At 42.1% G+C, this 27,352-nt stretch overlaps 2 protein-coding genes and 1 non-coding gene across 4 annotated transcripts in view; 2 read left to right on the top strand and 1 right to left on the bottom strand.

Annotated features, from left to right (window-relative positions):
- chrm5a (cholinergic receptor, muscarinic 5a) overlaps nucleotides 1-25,730 on the top strand; it is a 31,426-nt gene extending 5,696 nt beyond the window's left edge. The window contains exons 2-3 of one of the 2 annotated variants that reach the window (XM_050061104.1): nucleotides 12,681-12,733; nucleotides 22,211-25,730. In XM_050061104.1, the coding sequence (XP_049917061.1) occupies nucleotides 22,281-23,861 (1,581 nt within the window). In that variant the 5' untranslated portion in view covers nucleotides 12,681-12,733; nucleotides 22,211-22,280 and the 3' untranslated portion in view covers nucleotides 23,862-25,730. Of the gene's footprint in view, nucleotides 1-12,134; nucleotides 12,738-22,210 lie in introns of those variants that run through there. The other variant, XM_050061105.1, reaches the window with a different exon arrangement.
- trnaq-uug (transfer RNA glutamine (anticodon UUG)) lies at nucleotides 9,901-9,972 on the top strand. The gene has a single exon. It is a non-coding gene; the product is annotated as a tRNA-Gln (tRNA).
- Nucleotides 25,557-27,352, bottom strand: part of zgc:194887 (uncharacterized protein LOC571819 homolog) — a 3,576-nt gene continuing 1,780 nt past the window's right edge. Inside the window, exon 3 of the mRNA XM_050061111.1 lies at nucleotides 25,557-26,839. Coding sequence (XP_049917068.1) covers nucleotides 26,145-26,839 — 695 coding nt within the window. The 3' untranslated portion in view covers nucleotides 25,557-26,144. The remainder of the gene's footprint in view (nucleotides 26,840-27,352) is intronic.

Here is a 27,352-nt window from a genome sequence, read left to right as displayed (position 1 = left end):
TGACGGGTCATGACAGTGTCGGTTTGATGTGAATAAAAAAGGAAAAACAAGAAAAGCTTTAGTCACTATGAGTGGATACTGTATTGCAAGAATGCTTATATTGCTAAAAACAACTAAAATACCTGTCAGTGATCATTTTGCTGATACGTTTAGCAGGGGCGTAGTCTTGAGTCACAGGACTTGGACTCGAGTCACAAGTTTGATGACTTTAGACTCAACAAAATCAAAAAAAGATCCACTTTGTTTGAACCAATCTGACAGCGTCCTGTCAAGTTGCAGGAGAGAACCATAAAAAGCTAATGTAGGCTACATTACTGAGCGCCAGTTGGAAAAAAATAAAATAATTCTGTTCATGTGCAAAAACTACTCAGAGGTCAACAAAAAACTAGGTCTCAAATTACAGATTTTTTTTTGGTCCGTGAACGGTGGTGATAATAATCATAAGGAGGCAAGACAGTTGTTGTCATTCATGTTTAGCAACGTGAGGTAATGCCAGTTAGCATAACAGCTAGCGTTGGCTATTCATAAATGTCTTATCTCCGTGAACAAAAACACTCACCACTTATGCCAAGGGTGCGCCCGATTGCGTCCCAGATGTCCCTCTTCTTGGTCGCATCTTTATAAAGTCGCTCACTCTTATCATAGAGGGGTGGATTTTTTTGTATCTCGGTGATTAGCCTCTCTCCTACGTCGTCCGCCATGTTGAATGAGTCTGTGAGTGACGTAGTGACGTGATGAATGTCTCGACCTGTCATTTCGGATGGATTTTGATTGGGTGTCAGTGTTTCTATCGTTCATCAAATCGCTCTGAAAGTGATCCGAACGATATCGTCCACCGCTATCGTTGTCGTTATAATTGTAGTGTGGACGCTGCCTTCCACTTGAGTTTAGAACAATTTTTAAAACTGTATATTTATAGTTATATTTATAGTTATAGTTCTTGGTGTGGACGGCCCTTTAAAGGGGGGAATGATGGTGTGAAACAGCAGAGGCACTTTGTCAACCCGCTGAGTTAACGTTACTGTAAAGTTAACATATCGCACCGTCATTTCAAACTCAACACTTGTTTCAAATTAAAAGCCCCTTATCAAACTCAACACTTGTTTCAAATTAAAAGCCCCTTATAACCTTGGCTGAGAGAATTCCTCCATTTTCTAAATAGGCTTTTATTCTGAAACATTTGTCAGAACTTCCTGTGGAAGATACAGTAGCTTGATAGTTTACTTATGGCGCTTCAAATGTAGCTCCTGCCATCTGTTGACACTTTTAGGTGACTACAACAACATGTCGGCTGGCACATGAACAGACACAGTTCTAGCAGTGACTCAAATAATAGTAAAAGTGATAAAAATAGGACAAGAATAACCTGATGACATCACACACGCCGTGAAAGACGACCGGGGATAATTGGTGAGTACCAGCGTGTAGCGTGTACCAGGCATAATACAAGTCCTGAGTCTGAAATATGTCTGTCAGCGAGTCCTACTCCACCTATTTAGACTCCACCGTAGACAACGGCAGCATTTCTCCGACCACGTAGCGAGCCACAAGCTCGGTGGCTTCTTTCAGACTGATAGGTTTAACGTTATCTCCGTTATTAGAACCAAACGACAGCCGTTGCTGTTTCGGAGCTGAAGGACCAGCGTTCTAAAAGTAACGGAAGTAACTGATGTCTTGTTTGAAAATGTACTTAAGTATTTGATTACTCAAACAGCAAGTTAGGTTACTCGTTACTGCAAAAAGTAATCAAAGTACTCTAACTTTGAACCCAACTCTGTTCAGAGCCAAACTTTTTAGCAATATTTTGACTTGTTTAAGACTCAAACTCAAACTCAAAGTTTAGGACTTGGGGCTTGACTCAGGACCTGCTTGTTGACTTGGGAATTGAGTGCAAAGACTTGAGACTTACCTTTGACTTGCAAAAAAATACCCTGGTTCCACCTCTGACGTTGAGTATGAACATTTTTGCAGCTTGCCAGATATGTTACTAGCTGTAAATGAAATTTCTAGGTGTCATTGGCTGCCATGCTAAGCTTACTGGCTGCTGCATGAACTGTAACTTTATATTAAATGGACAATATTCAAAGTAGTATCAATATTATGATCTCACTCTCATACAAACAAACAAAGAAAACACATAAGGTACTATTGTAACAAGTAATCTCTATCTTCAATAGATAGAGATTTTATTAATAAAGGGCAAGTGCAGTCTTGCAGCAGCGAAGCAGCCACAGAAATCACAAAACAGACAACATGGACACCAAGAGAGGCAGACGATGACAATGAAATGAGAAAAATATGAATAACTGTATTTTTTATACTAGAACTGAAGTAAAACTGAAAACAGAAGAACATACTGTAAATATATAGTGACAATAACGCCTAGTAATATGCTGTACATGGTTAGTGCATGTCTAGTGTTTATATGTATGTAATGCTCAGCTCAAATAGTTTATAAGTAGATATGCAGATAGGATATAATACAGGAATGTGTGGTATCACAATCAATACAAAGATGATTATACTGACAACACAAAAATTCACAGTTGTGGTTTTGAAGGTGCAAGCTAACAGAAAACACTGAATGAATAAATGTAGACATGAATCAATAAAATTTCACAAAATTGTGATGATGGTATAAATGATACATCTTTTTATCCACCACCGACCAAGCAGAAGACATGACTGCAAAACTTCCCCTCGTGGAGCAAAACCGTCATCTCTCATAAGCAGCAGGAGCAGAAACTGTGGCTGGTGGCTTATAGATTTTCCCACAGTGAGAAATAGTGGACTTAGTGAAACAAGCTATACCTCGGGATATTGCATGAGAAACAGCCCCTCTATTAGAGCATAGCATGTGAATAAAGCAGATTAGAACAATGTCCTGGGGATGAACACAAGAGTTTCATCTCACCATGGGGTGAAAGAAACAAGCTTTGTAACCTCAGAGTTACTGGGATGAACTTTGGGTATAAATGTTCTCTAAAGAGTAAACACACTCTTGTTTTGGAGTATCGACATGAAAATGAAGATTTAATAGTACTTCTCCTTGTCGACAGAGGACGATTATGGACATGATGTATCAATTTCACTGAAGGTTGGATGTCATACCTTCTCTCCTTGAGAATTTTTCCATCTCTCACCTCAGAGAGGAGCAGATGGACGCAGTCGGCGGGTGGTCTTGAATTACAGTAATTAAAAAGACAGACAGCCCTGCAAATCCAGTCCAACGTGAGAGCAGGCCAGTGTCCAGACAGGCACGCAGCGTAATAGAGGGATCTGATATTAAACACCCTTTATCAATTCCTTTCTGTCTCTTCTCTCTTTGGCTTTGTTTCTCTGGGGTCAGGCGGGGTCAAGCTTTGTTGAAAAGGTGTGCCATTTCCCCCCCCTCTTCACACAGTGGAAATTTGGCTGCTGCTGATAAGACTCTCCGCGGCATTGGCCAAGCTCATTTGAAGCCTTGCCACCCTTTTTAGTGACCAATAATTCAGTCGGATGGTGACTGGACGACCTGATAGGGAGGGAGTCTGGACATCTTGTACACAGTGTCCTCAACAGGATCTGCGTCAGTATGCACATGAGCGCGGACGTGTATCACACACCTGCATACACAAGGACAACGGCGATTCAGTGATGTCATTAGCCTGAAATGCGAGACATACTCTAATCCAGTCGTGCTTACTTGTTGTTTTCTTTTTTGTAAATATGCCATCATGATGTGTGTGTTCACCTGTGCTGTGTGAAAGTACCCTGTCTTTATTCCCTCTATTCTGCTGTATTTGTTCTTTAAATAATTCAGATATAAACATGTTCGATAACCCTTTACATTACAGCCTACAAATTACAGTGTAATTAGACAAATGCTAGTAATTAGACAGCTAGTCTGTCTCTGTCTAAAATTTAAAAAAGTTCACCAAGTAATCAGTTGCCTGGCAACTCCACGGGGATGCCATGACTCCAAGGCCAAAAAATAGCCCCGAACACAACCCACCCATAAAACCACAGATAGTCATTCTTACACGTGGGAATTCTTGAGTTTTAGAAATGCTGGTAGGGAATTGTGTTATCTTCAAACAGAGCCAGGCTAGCTCTTTCCCCCTGTTTCCAGTCTTTATGCTAAGCTAATCTATAGACTCACAAGTCAGTCTTTAGACGCTTTGCTTAACTAAAGACTGATGACTTTCTCCCTGATTTTGTGTTTAGATGGGCGGATACAATTTCAGAGTTTAAAAAAACTCCCTACGTTGCAGAACCAATAGTAAATCCGCAGGGCGGTCCTTCGGTGGCTCGCTGAACTCTTGTGCTCGTAAACATAGTCCGACTAGAAACGTGTAGCGGTACAAAATGGCTCAAGTCGCTGTAAGTCCTTCATTTCCACAATCTTGTGGACTGAGCACACGTTTTATAAAACGGAGTTAAATCTCTCGGCATCCATTTTCAAGCTCTTCAAAAATGCAAGAGGCGTTGCTTTGTTGCCGGCCGTTTTCACCGGTGTGTTAAACACACTTTAGAAAGGAGTGTCCCCAGACTATCAGAAGGCGGAGATCTCTGATTGTCTGGTGGCAAGACTAGCTAATCTATAACTAGCTTCTTGTGTTAGCTTCATATTGAACAGACAGACATGAGAGCGGTATCGATCTTCTTGTCTGATTCACGGCAAGAAGGCAAATAAGCATAAAGTCATATTTATTTGTGTGTGATGAATACCTCACCACCATGCCATTCTATATGATGTATGTTGTCCATTTAACCAGGTACTTTGGATTTGTAAGAGTTAGTCTACTTGTCCATAGTCAGTGTAGATGGTGGTCAGCATGCCTTCAGTTTGGAGGAGCAGCAAGAGTGCCAATGCAGAAGCGAAGCAGTGTACTGCTGTGGACGGGGGCAGCTGTAAAACATATGTTAGCCACCTAAAAAAAGTCCCACATAAAAAAAATCTGTTTAAGTGTGCATTATAATGAGAGTTTTTTTCACCAATTTAACAGCTAGTTCCAACAGGAAGCCGCTCGCAGCTTCAGTTCCCCGTGTCTGCTCTCATCAAAGCTTTGCCTTTGACAAAAATGATGATTTTGCCTTGTTGAACATGGGAGTTGCTGGTTTAATGTTACTTTACATTTATGTTATGTTGCTTCCACCAAAATGACCTCAGAATAATGAATAGGCATTCTAAATGGATGAGGGTCGTGTTGTTTCACAGCAGGTAATCAAAGCACAGAAGCTCCAGTTTATTACAGTTTATTTCAATCAAGTGATGCAGGTCTGATCCAGTCATGCATTCACATACAGTGGTTACCACCATGACAGAAACACACTGAGCATGATTACGCACAATACAGCATGACCCAGATGTGCCGATCACTGGCAGCCTTTTATAATGTGGTCTGAAATGACATGAAAAAACACAACAACCTTCAGATGATTTTTTTCTGGTGGTGCACTGGCAGAAGTTAGTTACTAAGTTACTGATAAAACATAATTTATTACTGTAATGTGTTACCCCCAACACTGTAAATTAAGACATAGTAATCTAACATTATTCATTATGCATCAACAACAATTATTATTCATTCTTCTCAGGTGGTGATAGTTTTGTGACTCTGACTTGCTCTCAGCTAACGTCAGTCACCAGCAGTCCAGCACTACTGAAACTGTAACTGTTGGACTGCATGTAACAGGCTTACAGATACGCTGGCAACAAGTTTAAAAAGTCAAGAATCTGGAATAGCTTCAAAATTTGCTAGGTTGAGCCCCAACAAGTAGAGTGCTAGATATGCCAAAGGAAACTGGCATGTCACAAATCTACAACATGTTTGGCCAATCACCTGAAAAATTAAAGTAACAGCGTAGCTCTTTTGCAAATTATTCTTTTTTTTAGCTGTTATTGCTAATGTAATAATGTAATTCCAACCTGCATGCTAACAAAGTGGCTAATTGTCACATTATTTCAGGTGTATCAACTGAAAACTGCTGTTTCATAAAAGCCTGACTGAGGTTCTCATCTTTCATTACCCCCTTTATCAAAGGTTTGTGGATGTTTTACACTAAAGCTTTGATGTCCAAAGACTGATATTTAGGACAGCCCTAGAAAATATTCTAAATATAGCGTACACTTAAACTCACAGTGGTTATTTTTTAAGTAGTAGTAGTACTTTTTTTAGTTGGCTAAAATACATTTCGTTGCCGACCCCTCAACAGCAGTACATGGCTGAGCTTCCGAGTCAGGTTCCAGCCTGCTTCTCCAAACTGAAGGTGTGCTGACTGGCATTTACTGTATGTTATACACTCAGTACGTTTACATGACATGAGAGAAAATTGCTTTACTGTGTTAGTTTGACTAAAACCAGACTTTAAAATACATGTAAACAGTTATTCTGCCTGAAATTGTGCTAAATCGAATTTCTCAAAGTCAGACTAACACACCCAGAAAATGTGATTGAAAGTTAGCATGTATACTTACATGTTACTCATACATGTATACAGTCAATTGGACCCAAACTGGTCTGGGAGCTCTGCACACGCTCCAGTCGAGAGCATTGAATGCCTAAGAAGAAGAAGAAGCTGGTCACAGTATGTGCATTTCTGGACTGACAAAATGTACAGAGCTGTAAAGCTGTCCAGCATGGTACCAGTTTGCAACTAGCTAACCATAGCTAACTTGTTTGGTCTGTGACATAATAGGTCAACTGGACAAAGGTCCGATACTAACAAGATAAAAAAGGGGCATATTGCCACCTATCGTAGCTGAGTCGGACTCCGGTCAATAAATCAAATAAATCCCCTCCCGTGCCTGTATACTGGGATAAGGACAGTAGTCCAATTAAATGGCCTCGTTGAGCTCTACCCATAACAATACCCATAGCTCAACTTAACTGTCCATGTAAACGTACTGACTGACTATGGATATGTACCTCATACAACCCCACTTAAAAAGATCTGAAATATCCCTTAAATCAAGTTTGTCTCAGGGTGGAAGCATGTGTATATTGGCTCCTTAACTGGGATCATCTGATAATGTGAAATTATTACCTTGGTATGGGTTATGCTCTAAAGCCATGGCTCCCAAATACACTCATAAAGGCACATGAACACTTGCACGCATGCAGGTTAACCCGTGTCTCGTCCAGACAAGGTCATTGTTGTTGACGCAGGAGTGTCTGAGGAGTCGGTGTTGGATGTCCTCAAAGGAGTGCAAACCACAGGTCCACAATAACAGCTCAATCAAAGCTGCCTTCCACCTAATCTCCTCTATCAAGGCAACATTAAAGTTGCATTGTAGAGAGGGTGAGCTCATGTGCCACCCAGCCCTGGCTGATTGATACATACGAGAGAGTAGGAGTACAAAGCTGGTGGTTTGCTCATTTACTGTTCGTCAGTGACATGGATACGGCTTCTTGATTCTAATTTCGGTAGGCACTTATGCATTCATGACCCTAAACATAGCTTTGATCAAATATCGGATAGCATTCTTTAAAATCACGCAATCATCAAAAGGTCTTAAAGAAGGTATTTGTCCAGCACATTGCTTTTAACAGAAACACCCTGTGTATTTTATCTTCTAAGAAACAAGTCTTTTATACTCAGGGATAAAAGCCAGCTCCACAGTAGGAGGGCTTGTAAATCCACTGAAACAGTACAAGGTATCGGCAAATCATTATGTCACAAAGGAGTTGTTGCTCGGGGCCGGAGGGAGACAGAAAAAAAAAGAAAAAAAGAATAGGCAGACACGACGGCAGATAAACATTTGTTGCACATCAAAGCCTCGAGGAGAGAAGGACATCAGGAGAGTCGATTCTTTCAGCCAGCGTGGAGAGACACGTACGCCGGGGATCAACTAGATTAAAGAAGGCTCCGGAGTGAGCTATTGATTGTTTCAGGTTATTCTGCTGGATATTTGTCGTTTTTAGTGATGGAGGCTAAGCCCTAATTTGGCAAATAGCAAATCAAGGAAAAAGTCTAAGGGCAGTATTCAGCTAAAAGAAGCTCATTTACAAAGTTTCACTTCAGCAGCAGTGATCAACAGTCCTTCACTTCAAGCACAAACACTCTCAAGAAAAAAAAGAAACAAGATCAGAATTGCACCATGTAGAGGCTGATCTTTTTCGCCAGCATATGGGTGCACAATTGGGTCAGGAGATAAGCAAGCCCCTGTGGACTGTGGACAGATGCATTCCATCTCTGGCTGTGTTGATGTCCTCCCCCATCTTGTCTCTCTCGCAGGCATGCAGTGATCAGACAGTGACCTGTGGAAAAGCATCCATGCCTTCAGGATGAGCAGAGTGGAGGATGCCTGAATGATAGCAGTGTTTCCCCGACATCTGCTTTCATTAGAAGCCTTCAGAATATTGTTTTCCAGAGAGGATGAGGCGAGGATGATCAAAATCAGAAAAGATACCTGGAAGGAAAAGCACTTCTAGGTTCAGTGTATTGGAAAACCATTATGGTTTTAATGTTAAAGGTCATATGCTTCATTTCAGTTTCTGATCTATTATCAGTTTTTAATGAGAAAGTTAATAATGCATAGGCTTGACATTATTTCCAGAAGACTTTTGTGATTTAATCAATAAGACGCATCCTGAAAAATAATCAATATCAATGAGCTTGTAAAGCACGTTGGTGTACGCACCTGCACTTCTGTGTGAGTGTTAATTTGTGAATGCATCACATAAAAAACATGACTATGCTCTAAACTTCGTGTCGGTCAGCAATTTAACAGCAATGATGAGCCAGGTGTCTGTTCTTTGGCCGGCTGCCTGGAAATGGCATTAGATTAGACTGTCAGGGTGGACGGCTGAGGGTGGAAGGGCGGATGGGGATATACGGCGCTCCGAGGAACAGACATGACAGGATTTTCATGCAACGCATCAATCATGTCATTGGCATACAGCTCTGACCTAGTCGTAAAATCATTTCAGCGTGAGAGCTGCATTATGACGAATGTCAATATGAAGTATAGGACGGAGCGTCATCTATATATAGTCTGCTAAGCAGCTTCCTTTGCTTCACAGGGCAAAGTGCAGCAGCTTTAGACTGTGTGTCAACTCACAAGTCCTTTCACAATTTGGATCGTATTATCACTGCATGGCGACTGACTTTTATCTCTACTTTATCACATCCAACAAGTCCTCCAACCCATATGACCACATCTACCTGGTCTCATTCCAAAATCGTCGAAATCTGGCACCAACAACCATGGACTTTCACCGGGGAGGCAGGGTTTCACTTCCTGTAAGATTGTAAAGCCCAACGCTGTTTTTTGTTTCCTGGACCCAACCACATGCTTTTGTTGCCTAAATCCACTCTTGTGTGTGTGTTGGCTAAACGTAACCAAGTTTGTTGTTGAAGGAAAAAAGACATCAATTCACAGTGTTGTACTGATGTAGTGCTTTTATTTTGAAAGACACTGTATGCAGATGATAAATTTCCTGTGAAAACGGAAGTGTAGTTTGAAAAAAGACAATGCATGTAACAGGCAGAACTTGACACAGCGTCCCAGAACGTCAACAACCAACGTTCCAGGGGTACCTTGCACGCCATATCTGGACATAGAAAGTCAATGACTAAACGTCGATATGCGACGAGGTCGGAGTGAAAATGTGTTGGCCACATAGCTCACCTGCTACTACCTCTGAATATGGCCCACAGGAGCATTTCCTAACTTAGCTCACCTACTGGTGAATGAAAGAATAGCTCATATATGACTGCAAACGGTCACAGTTGTAAACACATGGATAACCTTGTGAAATGGTCACAGTTGCATCAGAACTACATGGTTGGATTTAGGCAGCAAGACTCTTTAGTTAGGTTTAGAAGGAAGAGCATAGTTTGGTTAAGAAGTGGTATGTTTGTTATTTAAGTAATGTGATGCATGTGACTAATGTGACACAACATTGTCACAGTGGTTCCATGGTGTAATGGTTAGCACTCTGGACTTTGAATCCAGTGATCCGAGTTCAAATCTCGGTGGAACCTGCTTTATAACCAGAGTGAAGGTTAAAGAAAGACACCTTGTGAATCTTGGTTTGGAAGTCCACTCCTGACAGCCAGGGTTTTTCCTGGGAAATATTGCTGGTAACATGACATTGCAACAGAAAAGTCACCAATTCTTTCTACCGGGGCGGCAGTAGCTCAGTCTGTAGGGACTTGTGTTGGGAACTGTAGTGTCGCCAGCTCAAGTCCCCATCCAAACAAAAAAGGGAAGGTTTTTTCGTAGCTGGAGAGGTGCCAGTTCACCTGAGCAAGGCACCAAACCCCCAACTTTCTGGGGCACCTGTCCATGGGCTGAGTTCTCTTCATTTAATCATGTATAGGTCCTGTTTTTGCATGTGTACATGACATCAGAGTGAAAAAAAAAAATCATTTCACTTTGGGGATTAATAAAGTATATCTTCTTCATCTACTTAACATACTTCATGCACGTCATATTACAACCACTGACTGGTTAAAATAATGGACGCAACTACCGAGACGTCACCCATTGGCTTGTGGAATGCCATATTGAAGCCTTGAGTTTGGCATTGCGGTCGTCGCCATCTTGGTTTTTGGAGCCAGAAGTGACCGTGTGAGTGAGAGGGTAGAGCTGTGGATGAGCAGGTGAATCTGACCCATAGACTGTAGCGACGTCTCACAGACAGCTTGTCTCTCAAAGTAGCCCATCCTTAAATTTACGTAACCTAAAGCCTTCATACAATGCAACGGATGAGTTATATAAAAATTAACCCCTTGCACAGTGGTCATGATTGTACAATTAGTTATGGTAACATGGTTATTTCTGTTGTAAATTTGGCCATTTTAACATGGGGGTCTATGGGCCCAGCCAGCATTTGCTTGTGGGGCCCATGTGGGTAGTAAATGAAAAAATATCCCCCAAAATCCCCCAATAGGGGATTGTCCAGGGTGCTTACTGTGAAGCACTTTGTGACATTTGATTCAAAAAGGTGCTATAAAAATACATTTTAGTTTTTAAAATTTACTTTATTGTATTCCAGATAGTTCTCAAGCAAATAAATTTTCTTTAAATTAGCCCAGAGGCGTCTTGGTTTGTGTCCCCTTCAAAGTAAAGCAAATTAAGATTTGAATTGATCCAGTTTTTTACTAGAAAATAGCACAAATTAGAAAGAAGTCTGAAAAAATAAACGTTTGCTGTGGTATTTTCTTTTTCCTTATTTCCCAGTGCGTTAATCCTTTCTCAACCCCCCGATTTACTTTATTAGATTATACAGTATAATAGCCTTACTGTATATCCAGAGCTTAGAAAACGAGAGTAATTTGATAATTCTCTGCTATGAATGAGCACCAGATCAAGAGCCAGTTTTGTTCTGTGACCTTGTGAATATGAGCCAGTGCCATAAATTAAATGAGGGAAAATACCTAGAGTATACAGTTCTGCAGTTCAAAGTAATATATTGGCAGCAAGTGGATTTATCAGTGTCTCTCTCTGGTGATTTGATGGGAGCTCATGGGACAGATCAGCAACCATCATCTGGATTAAAACATATGAGGACTTTACACCAATCCAGGGCAGTCGCCTAATGCCAAGCGAATAATTCCCCAATCAGCACAATGACATGCATGCTGTATATACACTTGCACGCACACACACAAACACACACATAACAAATGTCCCAATGAAAAACATCTGTCACTTCAGTAGTCTGCTTATCTGGCCCAGCCATGTCAGAGCTCTCCCATGTGAGCACAAAGGCAGCGGTGGTGTTTTATGCTCTGCAGATGAGTTTGTTGATAACACACAACACGACGCTGTTCAAACACTGTCTCTTCTTGCTTTCCTGTAAAAAACATACACAAAGGACATGCCATTGGAGGTAATTAATGGTTTATGTGATATAACCACACAAAAACAGGATTTGGCTCTGCTGCTCTGACTAAACACCACCACCACCTCCACACACACACACACACACTCCCTCCCGCCCCCACACCTTCCAAAACAAACCCCTAGAAGCCACCCAGCCGCCTCCCTTTCTCCCCTCTCCTCTCCTGCCTCCCTCTCACACTCTGTGGTCTGAGCTGCATGCTCACTGTCCCGAAACATGATGAACCATTCAGCCCTATGGGAATTTCTCCTCCCAGCTAGCTAACGTCAGCTACATCTGTGTCTGTCAGCCAGAGTAGATGCAGCAGCGGCAGCAGCAGTAGTGTGGCAGTGGCAGTGACTTGGCTCAGGCGTCAGGCAGCCTCTCAGTGACATTCTGCCTCAAGTTGGCTGAGAGGCAGTTCATCCAGCTCAGCTCAGACTGGCAGGAAAAGTTCTCTCCTGTCCTCTTTCTCTGACTCCTGAGCACATTCAACTCATTTATGAATGACTGGGGAAGGATGCTCTGCAACTTGAGGATACTTTTCTCATCTGGATGCACGGTGCCTGCGTTGGATGGCCGAGGGGAACGTGATGCTGTGCTCTGCGCTTCTTGAGCAGGGATGACCGAAGCCTCCTGGCGTCCACCCTCCTTCTGCTCTTTGTCCGCTTTCTCCTCTGCCTCTGTGCTCACACTTTTCCCCCCCGCACCCCTCTGGCATGCGAGGGTCAAGTCAGCAGGATTTTCCCATCCACCTCAATCCTCTCTCCAACTGTGTTGTGATGCTGTTCCTCAGTGCCACACTTGACCTGAATGCTCCCCGGGCAAAACAAAGGGATTAACAATGAACTTTGCTCTCACCAGGAGACACAGCCTGCCCTTACACAGAAGACTGTGAGATCTGATCAAAGTCAACTGTGAGTATGTTCATCTTTTGTTTTTTCCATCCTCTTTACATCAGTTACTTGTTTCGCAGTCTCCAGAGAGTCATGAGTGATTGAGTATGCACTTTTTGATTAATGCACAAAGGCATGACCTGGATTTGAGGGGAAACAGCGTCATGTGTGCACAAGTGCATGTCTGAGAGGTCTCAGCATGTATTTTTAATGTAGCCTTTTACCTTAATGAAACAGAGGACGTGATGCCGGAGAGATGTGTGTGCATCTGCTCTTCTGGAAGGCTTGGCGTAAAGAAAAGTGCCATATTAAACTGGATATGTGTTTATTTGATCACATATCAGGTACACTTTAAAGTCTATGAGTTATTTCTGAATACACTGAGGAAATGTGTGTTTCCATGTTTTGCTTTTTCACATAGCATCATATCATTTTATATGCACTAATCCACATATTTTTGTTTGATATTTCTCTCAGCACATCAGTAGTACACCCAATTTTAAATCTCCTCTCTACTCCTTCTATCTCCTTTCGGACTTGTCTTTGAAGTATCTGAACATTTCAAAATGGTATCCTCATTTCAACTGCACGGTTCTGTAATTTGTCTTTTTATTTCGTTCTCAAAAAAGGAAAAATCAATATTTTTCTTCAAAAGCTAAAGCACACGGCTCTCACCTCCTTTCCCCCCCCCCTCCTCTCTTTGATTAAGTGGAAATGACAAAACACGGCAAAGCAGCGAAGCATGATTTTAACGAGTCCATCTAGTCCCCACAGATCTTGTGAGGTGCTGCAACACATGAAGAAAGGTGCTGGTGCTCTTTGAATATCTGGAAGAAGTTACCATGAATCAGTAATGGTCTTGTGAACATTAGGAAAAATCGTGACTAGATTGTACACCACTGTGGCTTTACTGTTTTTGCCCAGCAGTTTTACCTTAAAATGCATTTTCATGTGAAATTATCTGGTGGTTTGGGAGTTGTCCAGCAATGACATACTATAATGTTTGCTCTAATTTCACATTTAGTATTCCAGCAAGCTAGATTTTAAGTATATTAACAAACTGAGATTGTAGCTTAATGTGTTTTTGAGCAATCTTGTTACCCTCAGCATAACTTCCAACATCAACTGAAAATAAATACATAAACAGCATGGAGGTTATTCAAACCATTACCCTTGTTTTCGCAGGCGAATGTGACATCAGCATAGAGAAAATTGGGTGTGTTACAAGTTGGGAACAAACATCAGACGACCCAGAGGCTCAAACAGCGACAGACACTCATATTTATAAAACGCCTCATACGAGAACACAAATGAGTTTATAGCCAGATCATTATCCAAATGATGGGGCATTAATGAAATGTTGTTGTCGCTCATAAAAAAGAACTCCTCGAGGCGTTAAGTGTTATCGTTTTATTCCCTTCAGCAGCTGCCAAAACCACCGGGGTGTCCATAAGCAGATCATAATATTCATCTAATGATCGTCATTTCTCACCGCAGAAGAGACGTAATTTAAGTTGTTTTAAACTCACAGGGGAGAAAACACATGAATAAACATAAGGCAGAAATGTGTGCTCTGCATTACTGGGTTCTTTTATACGTCACCGACAGTGACACACTGATAAATATTTCAGGTTGCATGTTTGGGATCTTACATGTGAACATTTATAATCCTCTTTCGTTCTCCTCCGATGCCTGACACACAGAATGAGTCAAGCATTTTTTATGTTCTCATCAGGAACGCCACATATGCAGGAATCTTAACCATGGGTCAGTGGGCTGACTACAGGATGCACGAACTATTGTGCCAAAAAGCTCTGGGCTGATTTGCACATCATACATACTCACCACGCAGACACACATGGTGTCCTTTGCCTCCTTTGCTTTGACTCGCCTCTCTTTTTCGCTCTCCTTCTTCTTGGTCTCTCTCATCTTCTGTCCCTTTTCTTCCACAAATGCCAAACACACACACACACACACACACACACACACACATACAACTTGCTTTCGTGTTTCTGCTGTGCTGTAACCAAAGTGTAGAAAAAGGTTATGTATGACTGGGAGGCCTGGCGGGGGGCAGCGTATGGAGCACTGATGGCCAGGTGCCAGAGGACCTGCAGGAAGCCACCCTTCAACATGTCCGCCTCTGCACTCAGTATGGAGGCTCTGGACAGATCTGTGCTACCTAGTGTGTCATCACTCACAGATTGGGTGCTGTTAATCTCTGGATCAATGACCATTACTTATGCATATGAACCGAATATTTCAAGAGGAGGTGGTCTAATACTCGTAAGAAATACATGTAAGAGCGAGAGCAAGATGTCTTTGCACCACTATTTGGCACTGATTCAATGTAATGGCTGCTGGATACGATATTTTTTTATCCTCATACACAGGCCAGAAATACTGCAGCATTGTCTTTGTTTTCAGCCCCCCTCCCGTTATTGTCTCACCAGACAGCGTCACGCAGCTCTTCCCCACTGTGCGTCACATTTCATACCAAACATCCATAAAAAGTCCAGAAAGAGGCCACAACAGACCATATTCACTATTTATAGGGATGCGGAGTCCATGTTTACCCCCACACTCTGAGTTCTGAGTGTACCATTAAGAAGCTTCCTGCTTCGATTTAGAAGCTATTAGCAAGCTTGACTTGCTCTACCTGTTGAGGTCAAGAGGTAGAACAAGTCTATTCCGTGCGCATGTGTGCGTGTGTGTGTGTGTGTGTGTGTGTGTGTGTAGGCTTAGCAACACAACAGTCATCAGTTTTCCAAATGCCTGCATGCCATCATTTAGTAATTTATATTTTTATCTTTTTAAAAAAAAATTGTGGCATCGAGTACGTGATGGTGATGGTTCGGACTGTCCTGTTTTTGCTCTGAAAAAGAAAAGAAAAAAAGAGTCTCTATACACTGATTTATACGAGCTGGTGTATTTAGGTTCAGTCCCTGCCAGACTGATTTTTGTTCCTACAGTTTAAGAACACTACAAAATAAGAATGCAAATAAAACTAGACTAGAGGCTGTTCTTGATGTCCAAGCTACATGCTAATGTCAGCATGCTAGCTTCAGCATCAAGGGGTTACGTGCAGGCCCCCAGGAAGTGTGCCGGGCTTTGAAGCTACATTTTATAGTAGGCAAACAGTGTAATTACATTGTCACATGACACCCTGTGGCACCAAAATACTTTTTCCCATTGACAAGTTAACGGAGTGCTAAACTGGAAGTAGCTGACTCTGCTGGTGGAAGTCTCTAGTGTGCTTGGTGTTTGGGCCACACAGTGTGGAAGCAGTGCCGAACTTTTTTGTGCCTTCATACACCACTGAGCAACTTTCATAGGAATAAAGGAGCCTTTCCACAGTGTATCCAGTGCTCTTTGGGTCTGACAGGGAAGCCAGTGTGTTAGTGCCTTAAACCTGCATTCGTTCTAATAGCTGGTAGGGGGCGTTTCCACTGGTTGCAAAAACAGCCCAATTGTATACAGGTTTATGCAAAAGTTACCCTACTTCTAACTTCATTTATTACCTCAGTAAACATTTCTCTAATGAGTTGATGGTCTCACTTGCTAGTTTGAAGTCTTTAATCTCTATAAACAGATGTCTGCTTATCTGTGCAAAATCTGTAAGCCACAATATAAGATTTTGGTATCAGAGGTGTTCTGGTTTCTGTTTGTAATCCGAGTAGTATCACGTTGAGTGGACTTTGGTTGCCTGCAGGCTCTCTGCGTGGAAAGCAAAAGAGTTGTAATGCATTGGCCGAAATGCAGCCTGGGAATCATCGGCTATCTGATTTAGATTTTAATTGGCTTTTTTCCTAATTTATCTGCAGTCGTACACAGATACTTGTTTATAGAGATTAGCTGAAATGTTGTCTGGACCTTCCCTTAAGTTGGTAATCAAAATGTAAACAATGAGCGGCACACGGAAGAGGAAGTTTTGCACCAGATAACCGAGCTGCACTGGATTTCTATTTGCCGTTGTCCCCAGAGGCTTATCATCAGCAGATGATAGCTGATGGGTACTGAGACTTAATCTGCTTCAATACAGCATGATGTTTATTTTGTAAGTTATGGTCCCATTCTGAGTAAAATAGATGATAAAGCCAAGTTTGCTTTAGGGGAGGCTACCTCGTGTTTGACAAATTGCTTCCACGGTGTCCTCTGAGTCCCAGTCAGATCCACCCCTGGTCACTTCGGCACCAGGAAACCATGATGGCAACGGCCAAAATGCCAAACTCAAGGCTTCAAAACAGTAGCACACAAAGCAATGGGAGACGTCACGGTGGCTACGTCCACCAGTATACAGTTTATGGTCAGGATGCTAACGTGCTCACAGCAATACTGCTAAGGTTCTTCTGTTAAGCGTGAATATATTAGTTTAGCTTGTTAGCATGCTAAAATTTGCTAATTACCACTAAACAAAGCACAGCTGAAGCTGTTAGGAATGTCAGGGGATCACCAAAGTTCATTCATTCATTGAGGAGCAAAGAGGTGGGGCCTTCGACCAAGATTAGCAACACTAAAACTGTCATACAGGGTTTGACCTCATTCTTCCCAAGTGGAAACAAAAAAAACATAGCTTTAGAAACTAATGTACCATTTTACCACATTATGAGGGTTTAATGTAACATTAAGAATAAAATGATGGTTTGTGAATTCCAGGAAATAGCTGAGAATTCTGTGGTTGGATTCATGTCACCTCTGACACTAAACTGTGTAACGGTGTGGGGATTTGAGTGATGTGATATGAAATGCCATTTTACAACAAGATGAGGGACAATCCAAGTCCTGCAGGAGGACCCCCTCAGTGACTGGAATGTTATTTGTGTGGGCCTCAGGCTGCTGGCACTCCTGCTAACCTGGCACTGTCAAAAGAATGCCAATGAGTGAGGAAGTAATTTCTCAAATACCGGGTAGTTATTACGTCCAAAGCATTGCATTGTGGGCTGAAATTATGGTGCATTTTCAGGAGGAGCTCCTCAGTAGAGAGAACAGGAGGAGGAGAGATCTTTCTGGTATGAGACACAAGGGAAAGAAGCAGAATTGTCATTCAGCAGATTTGGCTTGGAGAAAATAAAGCAATCGTAAAAATGTTCATCCAGCTTTATCTTCAGCCAACTTTTATCTCACGCCAAATGCTACAGAGAACCTGCAGGATGAAATACATCATCATATATCATCATTTGTAACAGAGCCAGAGCAACATTTAGGAACCTAAAGTAAAGCTGTTTCTCTGACATGTGTGCCAGCCTACCCGCGCTCATTTTCCAGCTCTGCCTGAAGGCTCGGAGGTTCAATTGCCGCAAACCACATGGAGGATTCTCTACGTGGAGGCAAACTTCCCTGAACTTCACTGTTGCTCCACACTGAGAGCCTCAAACGGTCTCTGACTCCGCGATGGGGGTTTAGGCCACTGATCATTTCTACAGTGAGTCATGATTTTGGAGATTAAGGTCTTGGAAGGTCTTGCACGGCAGGGCGCAGATGCATGATTGTAACATGGCACTGAAATTCCCCAGTTTGAGGCAGAGCAAGTGGCACAACTGAGAATACCAATGCCCAGTTGGCTGAGGTAATTCCTGAGAGAGGAGTCACGAAGTAACAACTTATTACCTGAACTGATGGTGTGGAACAGCGTGACTGACACAACGACTAACCTCACGCTCTATTGCTGTATAATCTGAATGGGTACAAATCTGTGTTTTCCCCATAGAATACAATCATCCACATAAATGTACTCAAACGCAGGGGATTTAATGCTGCTTCAACACATTTGATAAAAACCCTGAAGGCAGGAGCAAGACCACATGGCACGGGCATGCATTTGTAGGTCATGAAAGGCAAAGTATCAAGCCAAAGAAATTTCCCCTGGGCTTCTTTCGAGGACACGGGTCCAGTATGGTATGGATAGCCCGTCAACCACTATCGATTGGTGCGTCCACCACCTGGGGATGAAATAAGCATACACAACACGCTGTAACCTGAGAGTTGGGGGACCATGTGAGCTGTGGGTTTCCATGTGTGGAGGGTGTTTGCTGCCCTCTACTGGTGCAGGGTTTGTAGTTACGTTTGAGTGCTGTACCTTCTTGAAAGTATCTGGCTCATCAGTGATCGCCTATGTGATTAGTTATCCCCAAGAACAGTGCTTGAACCATGTGTGTTGGCCACTGGGTGACTAGTGCTCCAAACTTTGATAAGAAAAGTACAGAGACTTGATGTACTGCGTTGTATGCAAATACCTCTGTGGTAGACAGAAAGGTACCCGAATGTTAGGCATCCACACGCTGAAATGACCACACAGGCTCTGCTAACTGAAAATGCCTCTGTAATTTAAAAGTGCTTCAGAGAAGCGAGTATATTGCAGGTCTAGGGAATTGCGTGGCTCTACACACAAAAATATGTTTGCTTATTTGATTGTTTATTGCCATCACTCTGAAATATACACTACAGAGATGGTGTTCAGATCCAATATCCCTTTCATGTTTGATGTTTTATATCTATGCAATATTCCACAGGAGATAAACTCCAAAGTTTGAATCCTTTTGAAAACTCTGCTGCTGGCTGCATGTATAAAAGCCATTACTCAAAAGTGACTGAGGCCCCAGGCTCCCTCGATTGAAGATTGGATAGACATAGTTTATCAAATATATACAATGGAAAAAGTTGACATATTCCCTCACAATACAGGAAGATAAATTCACCAGTATATGGTCAAGATGGCTTGACTTCAACAAACCCCAAAGATCAGACTTTACACGAGACACCTATGCATTACTAAAACACTACCATTGCTCCCACTGTAATGTTCTGTAATGTATGTAGTTTTGTTTGGTACCAGCATTAATGCCTGTGAAATATGGCCATTGGGAGAAGAAACTCAATACATTTCCATTTGGAAATTTTATTATGCTTTCCTGTGGTTGTAAACTTAATACAAAAAGTGTCAATTGTCACATTTCTACTGTTATTTCATTTAATCAATTGATTTATTTAGTTTCCCTTTATTTGGGACCTAGTTGGTCAAAATGGGACTTTGAGACAGCAAAAGATTGATGTCAAATATTCCTCCAGATAATAGATATGGCTAAGTTAGGAATCAAATGGAAATTGACTTGAACCTTGACATTTTTTTTTCTTTTTGTTTTTCTTTTGTTTGTTTGTTGGCTTGTTTGTTTTTTGGCTTGTTCATTTATTTATATCCTCTAAGCCCTTGTTCTAGTTGTGATATATTACCACCAAAATAGGCATGAAGTGAAGTATTTGTCACTGTTTCTTTCATTATATATATATACTAGTTCATACCCATTGAGTACAGCATACCATACCATGACTTAGTCATACCAAAAATTAGAAATAACAACAACATTGGGCCACAGGGGGAGCCACAGCGATCGGTCCCATTTTAGCCATTTTTAAACATTTTTCTGTTGTTATAGCGCCACCCAGTTGCCAATTAGAGTTAAACTTCTCCAGTCACCTTGAGGCGTCCTGTTCTACATATCTACCAAGTTTAGTACAAATCGATATGGTGGTTAGGCCTAGATAAGAAATTAGCTCTCTAGCGCCCCCATTTTGTTTGATGGGATCAATAATGGAGGGGTCCCCTCAGATTATGTGTGGTCATATGCGTACAAAGTTGCGTGGTGATGGGTGAAACCCTTGAGATGTTATACACCTTTATGTGATGAGCCACGCCCTCCGCAATATTCATTGCCTTATAGAAGCTCAGTTTTAGTAAGTTTTCCAACTTTTGCCAAGAGGGAACTTTAGATATTGGTCCCTAGATTATGTTCACAGAGTTTCATGCAGATCGGTCAAACTTCCTAGGAAGAGATCGATTTGTTGTTTTTCAAAAAATTCAAAATGGCGGACAATCTATATAACCGGAAGTTATGGGTTCTTGAGGCAGATTTGTTCCTCATGAGGAGAGGCATCTCTGTGCAAAGTTTCATGTCTCTACGACATACGGGGCATGAGATATGCCCATTCAAAGTTTGCGATTTCAATCGGTTGCTATAGCGCCCCCCTTTGGCCAATTGAGCCAAATTTCACATGGATTGACCAAGTCAGTGAGGAGAAATACATGGAATAGACACACAGACAGACACAGAGTATTCGTCAATATATAGTAAGATATACATATATATATATATATTGTTTTTATATATATATATATATATATATATATATTTAAGGAATTTGATGCATGGCTGACAAATTAGCAGGCAGTGAGTTTGACCTGTTTCAGATTTCTCTGTTTCATCAACCCTAAAGTTGGGCACAGACTGCATCTGACATTTTATACACTCAACAAATTTCATGGCTGAATGTGCACCACTCGCTCCCTTAGAGTGCAACAAATTTGGTTTTCACCCTTATGTGAAAGATTCAAGTCATGATTTCTTCTTACAGTATTTCAGGAGAAATGATGATGTCACATTTGACTGACAGGAGGAACGAATAAAGTCCTTGTCATTGCTACTGCTTATATATCCACAGAGGATGCAGCTGTTTGCATACGATGACTTGCGTGGCCATCAGTGGAAATTTCATTAAGTGGTAATATGCAGCTGTTCATAATGATATAGCAACCATGATGACCTGTCATCGATACGTACCTTGATTTACTCAAGCTCCAGGCAGTCCATTTTCCTCCCATAGTCCAAAAACATGCAGGTCAGGTGAACTGGAAGTTGCTCATGGCTGTGCATGTGGTACCCCTTCTTGGGGTATTTCCAATTTATGTTGCCTGGGGCATGCTGGGAGAGGCTTCACTTTCCAATGATTTTGCACAGTGCCAAGTTTATATGAAGAATGAACAGATCAGCACTCTTATGGTTTTACTATCTCTAAACAGATTGACCAGTTAAGCAGATACAATCCAAAGACTGCTGCATTTACAGATTTATGGACTATGGACATTTTAGGCTTTGCAGACCAAAGCAACCTAAATCACTATCATTTGCTATTTGGTTGATTTCAGTTTTGTCATAAACCAGAATTATTTGCCATATTTTCATCAAGAAATGTCCATCTTAGTGAACTTAAAATTGAGTTTACGCACTATTAATATAACAGCACAGATTTAAAACAAGGAATAATATTATGTAATGACCTGGATTTTTGAAATGTGCCACAGATGTTTTCAGAGATTGACTAAAACACTCCACATGGGTATACTCACATGATCTAATTGTGTGAGCTGCGTGAAATACAATGGCTTAATGGCATTTTTCCAGTAGATGCAACTGACAGAAAATAGAAAAAAACAATGCCTTCAATACCAAATGTAATTCACTGAAATAAATGCTATATTCTGTTAAGCATGAATGACAAACACAGATCTGACATTTAGAGTAAATTAATCTTGTGTATTTTCCTCCTTAGTGTGAAGCCTAGTGTGAATATGTGATGCTTAACATGCTGAATTGATGCCATCTAGTGGCCATGGGTGGAACTTTTTTAAAGGCATAAATAAAAACCTTGTCTTTCTTTTCTCATCAGGAGATCTTCATGAAAATGAAAACTCCAGACCCTCTTGTCATGGTTGGATGCTACTAAACATCAGACGACCATGGAAGGAGAGACTGTACTGAACTCTACTGTAAATACCAGCACAATAGATATCCACCTGGTCACCCACAGTCTCTGGGAGGTGATCACCATCGCGACTGTGTCGGCTATAGTCAGCCTCATCACCATTGTGGGGAATGTTCTGGTGATGCTGTCCTTTAAGGTCAACAGCCAGCTGAAGACAGTGAATAATTACTACCTGCTGAGTCTGGCAGCTGCTGACCTCATCATCGGTGTGTTCTCCATGAATCTGTATACGTCTTATATATTGATGGGCTACTGGGCCTTAGGGAACCTTGCCTGTGACCTGTGGTTAGCGTTGGACTATGTAGCCAGTAACGCCTCAGTCATGAACCTGTTGGTGATCAGCTTTGACAGATATTTTTCCATCACCAGACCTCTGACCTACAGAGCCAAGCGGACTCCCAAACGTGCTGGGATCATGATCGGTTTGGCCTGGCTGGTGTCGCTTATTCTGTGGGCCCCACCTATTCTCTGCTGGCAATACTTTGTAGGAAAACGGACTGTCCCTGAGCGGCAATGCCAGATCCAGTTTTTCTCCGAGCCTGTGATAACCTTTGGGACAGCGATTGCTGCCTTTTATATCCCAGTATCAGTCATGACAATCCTATACTGTCGAATCTACAAGGAGACAGAGAAGAGGACCAAAGATCTGGCGGAGCTGCAGGGGATTAACTATCCCACAGAGCCTGGGGTCCCCCAGCCTCAGAAGACCATTATCAGATCGTGTTTTAGCTGTAAATTAAGGTCGGCTTCACATGACAGGAATCAAGCCTCTTGGTCGTCCTCCAGCAGAAGCAATGCGGCCAAATCAGCAGCCACCACCAATGATGAGTGGTCCAAAGCTGGTCAGCTGACCACCTTCAACAGTTACGCCTCCTCTGAGGATGAGGACAGGCCTGTGTCTCCAGGGGGCTTCCAGCCCTCCTTCAGGAACCAGGCTTGTGAGACCATCAAGAGCGGAGTTGGCAGTGAGAGTGAGCAGCTCAGCAGCTATGATGAGGACAGCTTCTTCCAGACGCCACCCAAAAGCAACTCTCAGAAGAGCGGCAAGTGTGTGTCCTACAAGTTCAAGCCGGTCGCCAAAGACACTCATGTGGAGCACCACAGCAAGAACGGAGACACCAAAATGGCTTCGTCAACGTTCTCCTCGGCTGAGTCCATGAGCGTCCCGTCCACCTCCTCCACATCTAAGCCCATAGACGCCACGCTGAAGAACCAGATCACCAAGAGGAAGAGGATGGTGCTGATCAAGGAGAGGAAGGCAGCTCAGACTCTCAGCGCCATCTTGCTTGCCTTCATCCTAACATGGACGCCTTATAACATCATGGTGCTTATATCCACCTTCTGCTCAGACTGCATTCCCCTCTCACTCTGGCATCTGGGATACTGGCTGTGCTATGTCAACAGCACTGTCAACCCCATGTGCTACGCCCTTTGTAACAAGACTTTCCAAAAGACCTTCCGTATGCTCTTACTTTGCCAGTGGAAGAAGAAAAGGATAGAGGAGAAACTTTACTGGTATGGACAAAACCCTGTGGTCAGCTCCAAACTCACATGAACTGTTATTTTTTTAAGGTGGTGTATGATGGTGGCTGTAAATTATATGTTTGTATTGATGATCTTGGCTTCATGAACTTGAATTCTACACATTATTAAAGGTTAAAAAAATACTATATTAAGGAGCTGGTACATTTTATAATGTTGCTCATTAATCAGTAGGCCTGCTGTAGTGTATATTAATTACTGCTCAGACTTTGGAAACGAAAGAACATTATAAAATTGTCCCAACATAATCAGCGACACTGTAAATAGATTCTAAAATATATTTTAAAAAACAGTATTCTCCCTAGAAATGAATGCTCTTATGCAGGATATGACCCAGATTAACACACAGATGATTTCATTTTGTAGTGTATCAGTATTCAAGATGCACAGTTTTATATCTGGAGCATGATAAAATTGCTCCATCCCAATACTGTGCACTGGTTTAAATTGCCATTATTCTCCCCCAAAATGTCACAACACATGCAGTTTGATTCTGTGGGTATTGTGTTTGTATTGAGGATGCACATTTTGGAACTGCTATTTTATTTTAAAGGGCTAGTATGTGTCGTCCTGATGTCAGAACCTGCTTGCAAAGTCAAGATTGTAACTTGATGATAATTAAAGCCTTCTCACACGTGCCATTGTCATTTAGTCCAGCTCAGTCACTAGAGAAAATGTTGGCATTGTATGTTTTGGCAAGATACGTGACATTTGTACAATATGATGTAGCAGATACGCCGATAATTTATGTTTTCGTAAATGTTTGGTTAGGTTCAGGTTCAGAAAAGATCGTGTTTTGGCTTGAAATACCCAGTTTTGGTGCACAATCCCAGCAGGAAAAGCAGCGATGTTTTAGTAAAAAACAACTGCATTTTGTGGCACTTTCCCTGCTGACAAGCCAAGACGAAATTCTCATGTTTGGAGCCTAAAAAGATGATGGAAACAAAGGAATGATTTGCTAAAACACAACCAGTTTTGGTCTTTCTCTGGGTACTCCGGCTTCCTCCAACAGTCCAAAGACATGCAGGTCAATTGGTGACTCTAAATTGATTGTAGGTGTGAATGTGAGCGTGAATGCTTGTCTGTCTCTGTGTGTCAGCCCTGTGATAGTCTGGCGATCTGTCCAGGGTGTACCCTGCCTCTTGCCCAATGTCAGCTGGGATAGGCTCCAGCATCCCCGCGACAGCCGACAGGATAAGCGGTTACAGAAAAAGAAAGAATAAATGGTCTTTAACAGTTGTCTGCAGCTTGGCAGGCATCTCACCTAGGTGACACGCCACTCTCCATACTGTACTCCCCACCTCCCAATGACATAGTCAGCTCATATATGTTACGTTACTTTAGACATGTTACTTTTGATATGATACGTCTGAAATAAGCAAATGTAACGTACTTGTGGTTTGCAGAAACGTACAATGCCAACATTTTTCTGTGGCGACTTGGCTGTATTTGTCAGACAAGTGAATATCAATTCAGCTTTGTTTTCACATCTGCATTTTCTGTCCTGCAAAATGTTCATGGAAAATAAAGATTTCTATCAATTAAACTACAAAAATCCATAAATAACTCCAAACAACAGGCCTACTCTACAACCCTTACAAACTAAAAGACTTATTTCACTCAACCTACGTGACAAACTTGCTAAATAATGTCTGTGTTTACAATGGGAACAGCACGGAGGATTTAAGAGTACACTTTGTTTATTATAATCTGTTTATTAGTCTTCATCCTCAGGATATTTTCTCTTTCTTTGAGCATTGAAATACAGTATTTGTTTTCTCGGAATTACTGTAGCTAAATCAGTATGTCGTCATATCTTCATTGTATTTCTGGCAAACTTGTAATGTGCTGTGGCAAATAAAATGCTGTTTGTGAAATGTTCCTCTGTGTAAACACTGGATGAGAGATGACATGCAGATAAAAAAAAATGTTACATGTGTCATAAGCTATAATGTCATGAAACACTTTTTTGTAACTGTGATGAAGCAGAAATCTGCACTTGCAATTTGGGGACTGACGAGATGCTTTGCTTCATGTGTTGACCTGTTGATCGATGGAAACAAAGCTAGAGCTAAACCGTACTGCATTTTTATACTGTGTTCAGAGTTAGTGATTCTTTTTTTGTTTTGATTTGTTCTTTTCAGTATTTTGTGAACATGTTCATGCATTTCTGAATAAAATGTGGTGAATTTAATGTCCAGTTTAATTGCTATTAGGAGGTTACTGATGTAACCCCCTAACCTCTTGGCCTTAGTTGCCAAACCCAGCATCGTAGAGTCTTAGAAATCCCGTGTCCTTACAGCTCATCCTTCTTGCAGTCTCTGCTTTGAACCAGTTTAACTGTGTCTGATGGTCTCACCATCATCCATGCATACTTGCAAAGTCGCTCCTTGTTGCAGTCCTTCTGCCAGTAAATGACATTTCTGCGATTGAGGTTGGCACCAGCACAGGCGTCATACCACCAACCTCCTCCCGGCACCCCCTGAAACTCCAGTTTAGCACAGTTTTGGAAGTAGTTGTCATTGTCTCTGTCTTTAGTGGTGAATCTCTGGTTGTCATGCAGGTAGTTCTCTGTGTCCAGAGTCAGAGCGTCTATAGCTGTGCCCTGGAACAACCCCAGCCTCAGCCTGTACGCTGATGATTCATCCTCCACCAGGAATGGATCATACTCTCCTGTCTTGGTGACGGCATCTCGGTCCACTAGTTTTACTCCCAGTTTATAGCGCCCGGGGCCGCGGGTGAGCTGATGAAGGTATTCGTTCCCGAGCCAGTGATCACCAGTTACAGCCCCGAAGCCGTGCTTATACTCGACCCAGGTGCGATCGAAATTCACGCTGCTATTGACGGTAATATGCTGCACCACAGTCCAGCCTCCCTCTTGCATGGCACAGTAGGCCACGATGGGGGAGTCACCTGGTTGGATCAGGTACACCCCGTCTCTGGCCTGGCCCGAAGAGGTCATCAGCATTTCGTGGCAGTCTCTGGGCAGCACTGTCGGGCAAATTGACATATTTACAGCTATTTCCATTGAAATTCAATAATCTCAAAGTAATCACAACTACATTTCTCTTTTTTAAATGAATACTACAAGACATTTTGGAACACAGGCTACACTTATATGCTTTGTTGCCACCCTCTTGTCTGTCTGCTGAATATGAACAGCCAGGAGACCTTTAACTTAGCTTTGCACAAAGACTGGAAACAGTGAGAAATAGCTAATCTAAATCTATCCAAATCTAACAAAATCCACCTATGAGCATCTCGGTCAATGTTAAAACATGATAATTTGTTTGTTTAATCCATATACAAAACCAAAGTGTAGAAATGACACTTTTGGGGCGGCAGTAGCTCAGTCCATAGGGACTTGGGTTGGGAACCGGAGGGTCGCCTGTTCAAGTCCCCGTCCGGACCAAAATATGGAGCGTGGACTGGTAGCTGGAGAGGTGCCAGTTCACCTCCTGGGCACTGCCGAGGTGCCCCTGAGCAAGGCACCGAACCCCCCAA

Source organism: Epinephelus moara, chromosome 14 (genome assembly GCF_006386435.1).
Source record: "Epinephelus moara isolate mb chromosome 14, YSFRI_EMoa_1.0, whole genome shotgun sequence".
In the NCBI taxonomy this organism is placed as follows: Eukaryota; Metazoa; Chordata; class Actinopteri; order Perciformes; family Serranidae; genus Epinephelus; species Epinephelus moara.
The sequence above is the reverse complement of the archived record's forward strand: the minus strand, read 5'-3'. Positions and strand labels throughout refer to the sequence as shown.